Here is a 6434-nt window from a genome sequence, read left to right as displayed (position 1 = left end):
ACAAACCGTTCATTCAGGACGTGTGTTGGAGAGGTCAGATATGCACCATTTTTATTGAGAATAACAGATGTCAAATTTAGTCTTATAGTGAAAATCCCATGTAGACGTGACCATACATACAGGAAGAACAGTGATGAGATTTTTAAGGTATACTGTCCCCATGTCAGTTTGGTTTTGTGTTCTATGGCATAAGAAAAGTTGGTTATTTAGTGTCAAGGTAACTATAGCTGAACTAGACTGAAACATGCACATTTTTTGGCATGAGACCAATATGCTAACTAATCAGCTGCCTTGGCTTCTCCCCATATCAATGTGACCATCCATTCAGGAAGCGTAGTGATATGATTTTCTGGCATCAAGGTCTTTCAGTTTTTTTACATTTTATGCTGAGCTTTTCTAACAACATTATTTCCAGTAACCATTTCTCATTTTGTAGGCTTAGTGATATTCTGTTATGTATATAGTTTCTACAGAGAAGGGTACTAGCAATATTTATTGACTAGAAGTGGATTTAGCTACTAGGGTCTAATACAGAGGGCATTAGTCGTAACATCCAGTTCTACAGTCAGGCACAGGAAGGCCAATATATTTGTTGTCCACTAGTCCAGTTACTAGAGTATAGTTATAGTAATTTAACATACCAAATGCATCATATAAATATTGATATAAATAATGAAGAAAAATAAGATATGACAATTTTGCCAATACTGTCACATTACTGCAGTAGAACTGACATTTTTGATGTGCATTAAAATGAGTTAGATATCCAATATGATTCATAAAAGGTGACAGCAACAGTTTGTCATACAAGGAAAATAGTTAAAGTTACATGGGCAGGAATCGTGCTGAATTTTTTTCTTCAAAATCTTGTAGCATGAACTCTCTAAATTCAGTGGCTTTTAAGAGGAATAATAATAAAGTTATAAGTCAAGGTGTTATGAATTGAAGACAGATAGGAATGAGGCTAAAAAATGTGAGAACAAAATACCCTTCAGTACGATTGGTTACATGAATCTTGTATTTTGCTTTAAAATGACACTATCACCACAAACATGATCAACTATTTGAACATGTAACTCCTTTATTTTTTATGGAGATATCTTCATGTGTATAAAAAGCAACATGTAAACATTTCAGTATACACACATCAAATTTACAGACATATAATATTTACACCTTGATTAAAAATAATTTGAATTGCCTATGCCAAACATCTGTAGAAACAATATAAGAATTTTAACAATGAAAATATGTTTCTTCTGTACATGCTCGCAAATGTAACATTTCTTAAGTATTTGAATATTGCTTAAGCCAAATATTTTGACTAGCATATAGTGGGTTATATTTACAGAGGTCTTGTTTGTGCATTGTGGCAATCAATCAGCCATGAAAATAAAATGACTGTGATAAAAATCATAAAAGGTTCAATAAATAGTTAAATTAAAAGTCAAGAATAATGTCCAGCAAACAGCAGAACAAAATTAAAACAGTAAAAACTTAGGACTGGAAAATTACAATTTTGACACTTATAATTAACCCAAGAAACAGTATTCTAAGTTTATTAAAATCATCTAATCAGATCTTCATTCTGTTAACTGATTTCACTTGTAATGGGAAGTAACTTTTTTATCCTCAAGAAAGCAGTTGTTCAAAGCACCTATAAATAGGATATATATGCCAAGAGTGAATGTGGGTTGCCTGTTTCATCTATATAAATGTACAACACAGACTGAAAATAGCAAAAGTGGGAAGCAAATCTTCCAAGATACTATTAGAATTACCTCCCCATTAAATAAGCTAAGAAAGTAGTTTTTGTTTTTTCTTGTTCATTAAAATAAAAAGTCTTTGCCTGCCAAAAAGAATGCTGTCATTGTGTTTCATGTGGCACTTGACAGTGTGAACTGGATTCTGATTCTAGCAAGAACAGGGATTAAATGATCACTTTCTGATTACCTGTGGAGAGTTACCAATTTCATGAATCCTGGTTACATCATTAGAACCACATAAGTGGAGATGAAGATAGTTCAGGTTAACCAGAAGGGCATGCAATTCACTGGTGCTGCAAGTTAAAGCATAGGCTACCAGAAAGCATGTCTTGTGTGATAGCAGCTTCAACAATATTCCAAAGGCTCAAATTGAGAGGAGCTGAGCTGTGTAAGAACCAACATGAGACTCCATTTGGTGAACAATCAATGACTTCGGTCAGTTCAGAGTATATCTGGCAAACAACTCAAAGAAATCCATGTCGTGGTTTAGATCAGTGAGATCATCATGGCTTATATCAACTCTCCTATGATGTCTACATATATTGGAAATCATGGAGTGATACCCTTTACTCACAATTGATTCTGTTTCTCCTCATATAACCAGAGCCAGACACTTATCTGAAGGGCTTTCTCTTGCAGTGTCCTTTTGCTGCTGCTTGTCACAAAGTCCAGTAGCATGTATGCCCCCAAACCCGACAAGCTGGTGTCTGTATAGATTATGATTTTTGGCTGTGGTATTTCCAAAGGTATTCAAACTGCTTGACAGACTGCCTTGCCATTTGAGGTAGGAAGTGTCTGAATTGGTCAAAATTGTAATCTGGTTATCTAAGTGATCCAAGAAGGGCCATGTGCAGAGAGTGTATATAAAGGTGTGCAAGAAATAACAGGTCACTGAGTAGGCCTAGGAGTTGAATTACCTTGCCGACATAAACACCCTGGCAGATGCCTTCTCCAGTTCCTGAATGGCACTGTATATGCATTTAGGAGGAAAATAAACCAGGTTAGTATTAGTTATAAACTCCATATCTATATGAACAAAATGTTGAGGTGGGACAAGATATGACTTCACCGCATTTACTGTCCACACTTAATTTGATGGTTAACAACCAATATCACATGGCCAATAACAACTGGTACAAAAGTGCCTTAATATAAATGTTACAACAGATTCTTTAGAGGCACAGTTCACAGATGGAATAAAAGCTAAAACAGGTGCATAAAATCACTGATTTGTTATTATAGCAATGCTAACAATGTCTAGCATAAATTCTGTTTCAAGTCTGAAAGCATGCACAGCATTATAAATGCTGTTACTTGAGTGCAGCAGTGGATACCGTTATCTGCTTTGTTGTTGTAAAGTGAAGATACTGATTTAGGAAGCAACTGTGACAAATGCTCAAGACAGTTTGACACATATGAAGATATGCTATCATTAGCTTGTTCATTCAGATAAGGGTTTTAAAGTTATTTGATTTTACAGCCATCAGCTTAAATAAAAAGATTCAAATTTATGATCAAAGCTATGAATGTCCCACAAAGTATTTTGAAATTGGTCAAAATATCATTACTAGGAGTGAAATGATTACTCAGTATGTCAATGCTTTTTCTATACTGTTGCAAGAAGTGAAGAATCAATAAAAAACGATACCCAATAGAAATTTAATCTTCGGCAGTCGAGAATAATCATTAGTAGTTTGCCTTTTCCTTCTTAAATTGATTATTTATTTCAGAGAGTGGAAGCAGGAACATGCACTCGTTTCTTTTGGTAAGAAAGAAAAACTATTGACAACACCTACTCATCTACAAATTAACAAACACAAGTGACCAACTTGTCGTTTGAAATATACCCCCATGTCCCAATCCTGCCAATTCCATGCTGATTATTTTATCCAGTCAACATGCTCAGTCAGTGATAAAATACATCATCAAATAAGACATTCTAGATTTTTTTTCCATATAGGACTGATGTACTTTTCTGATCATTTACTAACCACATTATGCCAAGTTTTTCTGTTGCTTCGCATCTTGTCTACTTGCATCAATTTGTGGGCTATACTTCAGGTGCATCATGCAGAGAAATATGTCAAATCTAATTTGGATTAATGATATTGCTTGTTCAAATTTAGAGTAAAACAATAGCCACCAATCAGAACTGTGGCATATTCACTGCATGACATACTGGAAGGAAAGGATCCAAACAAAGTCAATTTAGATAAAAACTCAACCTAGAAACTTCACACAAAAGTGGCAATGGTCTGTAAAGTACTTAAATCATATGAGGAGAACAAGGTTGTAATATCTCCTTTTTCAATGATATATATAATCAGGAACCGAGTGTGCTGATGGGGTAAAAAAAAACAATTCCCATAGAAATAACAAGGGAACAGATTTCAAACTGCACACTCACTGCCTAGTTAAATTGTATTAGAGTAGTAGGTGTTGTCAACAATTTCTTTTATTCATTGGCAGAAATGAGTGTCTGTGCACAGCAATTGTGTTGCATATGCAGGAAGTAAAATGTGATGGATTTGGTTGTAAGTCATCTCTACTTCCACATTTGGACTTCTCCTAGATAAGATTTCTTTTCCATGAAGAGATTGCATTCATTCTTTGTTTAACATAGAACAGTACTGACTTCTAGGTTTAAGTGAAGATATAAAACTGGTAATAAGACATTTTAAAAACATTCACGCAGTGCAAAATAAATGGCATGGTGATCAAGATGAGTCCTGCACCTGATCAAATGGAGAGGCCTAAAAAAGTTGAACAAAAGTCGCAGACACCTAACAGGTAGTCTGTTTGGAAGAACTTATTATGTCTTGTCACTGATTAGACTGATGGCATGAAAACAAATGACAAGTCTATGTTTGTAACCTGCTTACTAGAAATACATCCAATATGTCAACATATAAAATGGCATAAATGAACCACTGACAGACCTTCTAAAGAAGAAAAGACTATCAAATTTGATGCGTGCATTGCTAATATATTATATCGTAGGCTATGTATCATGAATCATATCATTAGACAGCACAGGTGTATCGTTTCACCCTAATCATTGCCATCAGACATGTCTGCACATACAAGAGATTCTGACAGCACAATAAAGATAATCAGTTGCAATATATATGATTAGCTCAGACAACAGTATAATGAGAAAATACAAGTGTGGTTATGATCAATGTAATAGTCAAAAACAAAAAAAAATCTATCGGGTTTTGCTCTGTTTTTAAGTATTTTTTATTCATGCAATTGGGTCAATAAACTAGATAGGATATCGCTACTGTGTGTGTTTCATAACCCTTACTTAATTTTAGCTTTAACACTATTTATGCCAAAAATTTATAAAAAAATTGTTTAGTCAAAGCTAAATTTATTTATATGTTATACATTATAAGTATGGACTTTATAAACCATATGTCACTTTAACACCCTTGTTTCTTGTACAAGTGAAAAAAGTGGTACTGTGTAGTAGCCATTTTGTTATACAAAATCCCAATAACAGACTGGATGTGGACCCAATGTCCAAAGCTTTCATAAAATAGTGTTTAAGCGAATAGTCCTATTACACACAGTTTTAGAATATATCACATGCCATTGTATGCAGGCCCCTCGCCTCCTTGAGGACACACCCAGTTGATGTTCTGACTAGGGTCTTTAATATCACAGGTTTTGCAGTGAATACAGTTCTGAGCATTAATCTGTAACCTTTTTCCTTTGCCATCTTCTGTATCAATAAACTCATACACCCCTGCAACAGAAAAACAAATATTTCATATTTTCTGTGAAAAACATTACATCAGATACTTATTGTTGAAAGCATGGAAAGAATTAGCCAACCACTCAAAAGAAATGTCGTTAGCTTTTGCCAAACAAGGGAACTAATTTGTATGTTCTTTCCATGTAACTATGTTAAGGTCATACACATTCTATATCATGTCTGATCACCGTAAAGTGTTATAATGAAGGGGTATTATTAACTTTTACAGCAATTACTATAATATTTATTGTTTGTTGAAGATATTAAACATGAATGCATTATTGTATGGTTATATTTGTACAATAATATTAATTGGAATACTTGTGAGTCCTTGTATCAAGATGTTACATTTACTGAGGTAAAATTTCTTGCTTGATCAATAAGTTTGAAAACAAAAATCTAGCCCTACCATCATAACATATTACCCGACTCCAGATCTTACTAAAAAAAATATTCAAACAAATTGAAAAGCTAAATTTGTCAATTTTTAGTAATGTTTCCAAATATGGAGTAACATTTACTCCAAAAGGTGAGTCAAAGTTTAATACGGGGGCACCTATCACTTAGTTGAAAATACAGACAAATATGTTTAACAATAACAAACCTGCAGGGCAAAATCTTTGTTCTGGTCCATCATATTTAGCCAGGTTTTGTTTGACTGGTACTGTGTCATCCATTAGTGTAAGGTGGGCTGGCTGGTTGTGATCATGATTGGTACCAGTCAAAGCCACAGAGGATAAAAGGTCAAAGCTGATCTGCCCATCTGGCTTGGGATAGTCTACTGACTTACATTTTTCAGCTGGCTTTAATTTGGTGTAATCAGCACCTAAAGATGAACAGGAGTGATTGCATTATTGTAGTGTGATATCACATCAAAAATAATTAATTTTCTACATTAAAAAAGGGAA

General features: G+C 34.2%; 1 protein-coding gene across 1 annotated transcript in view; it reads right to left on the bottom strand.

Annotated features, from left to right (window-relative positions):
* Nucleotides 1-1063: 1063 nt before the first annotated feature.
* Nucleotides 1064-6434, bottom strand: part of LOC149798223 (electron transfer flavoprotein-ubiquinone oxidoreductase, mitochondrial-like) — a 44574-nt gene continuing 39203 nt past the window's right edge. Inside the window, exons 13-14 of the mRNA XM_089963329.1 lie at nt 6131-6352; nt 1064-5517 (exon numbers count right to left, since the gene is read on the bottom strand). Coding sequence (XP_089819455.1) covers nt 5354-5517; nt 6131-6352 — 386 coding nt within the window. The 3' untranslated portion in view covers nt 1064-5353. The remainder of the gene's footprint in view (nt 5518-6130; nt 6353-6434) is intronic.

The sequence above is a fragment of the Sinohyriopsis cumingii genome, chromosome 6 (assembly GCF_028554795.1).
Source record: "Sinohyriopsis cumingii isolate HCF-2022 chromosome 6, ASM2855479v2, whole genome shotgun sequence".
NCBI lineage: Eukaryota > Metazoa > Mollusca > Bivalvia > Unionida > Unionidae > Sinohyriopsis > Sinohyriopsis cumingii.
Note: the sequence above shows the minus strand (reverse complement) of the source record. Positions and strands in the feature narration are given on the sequence as shown.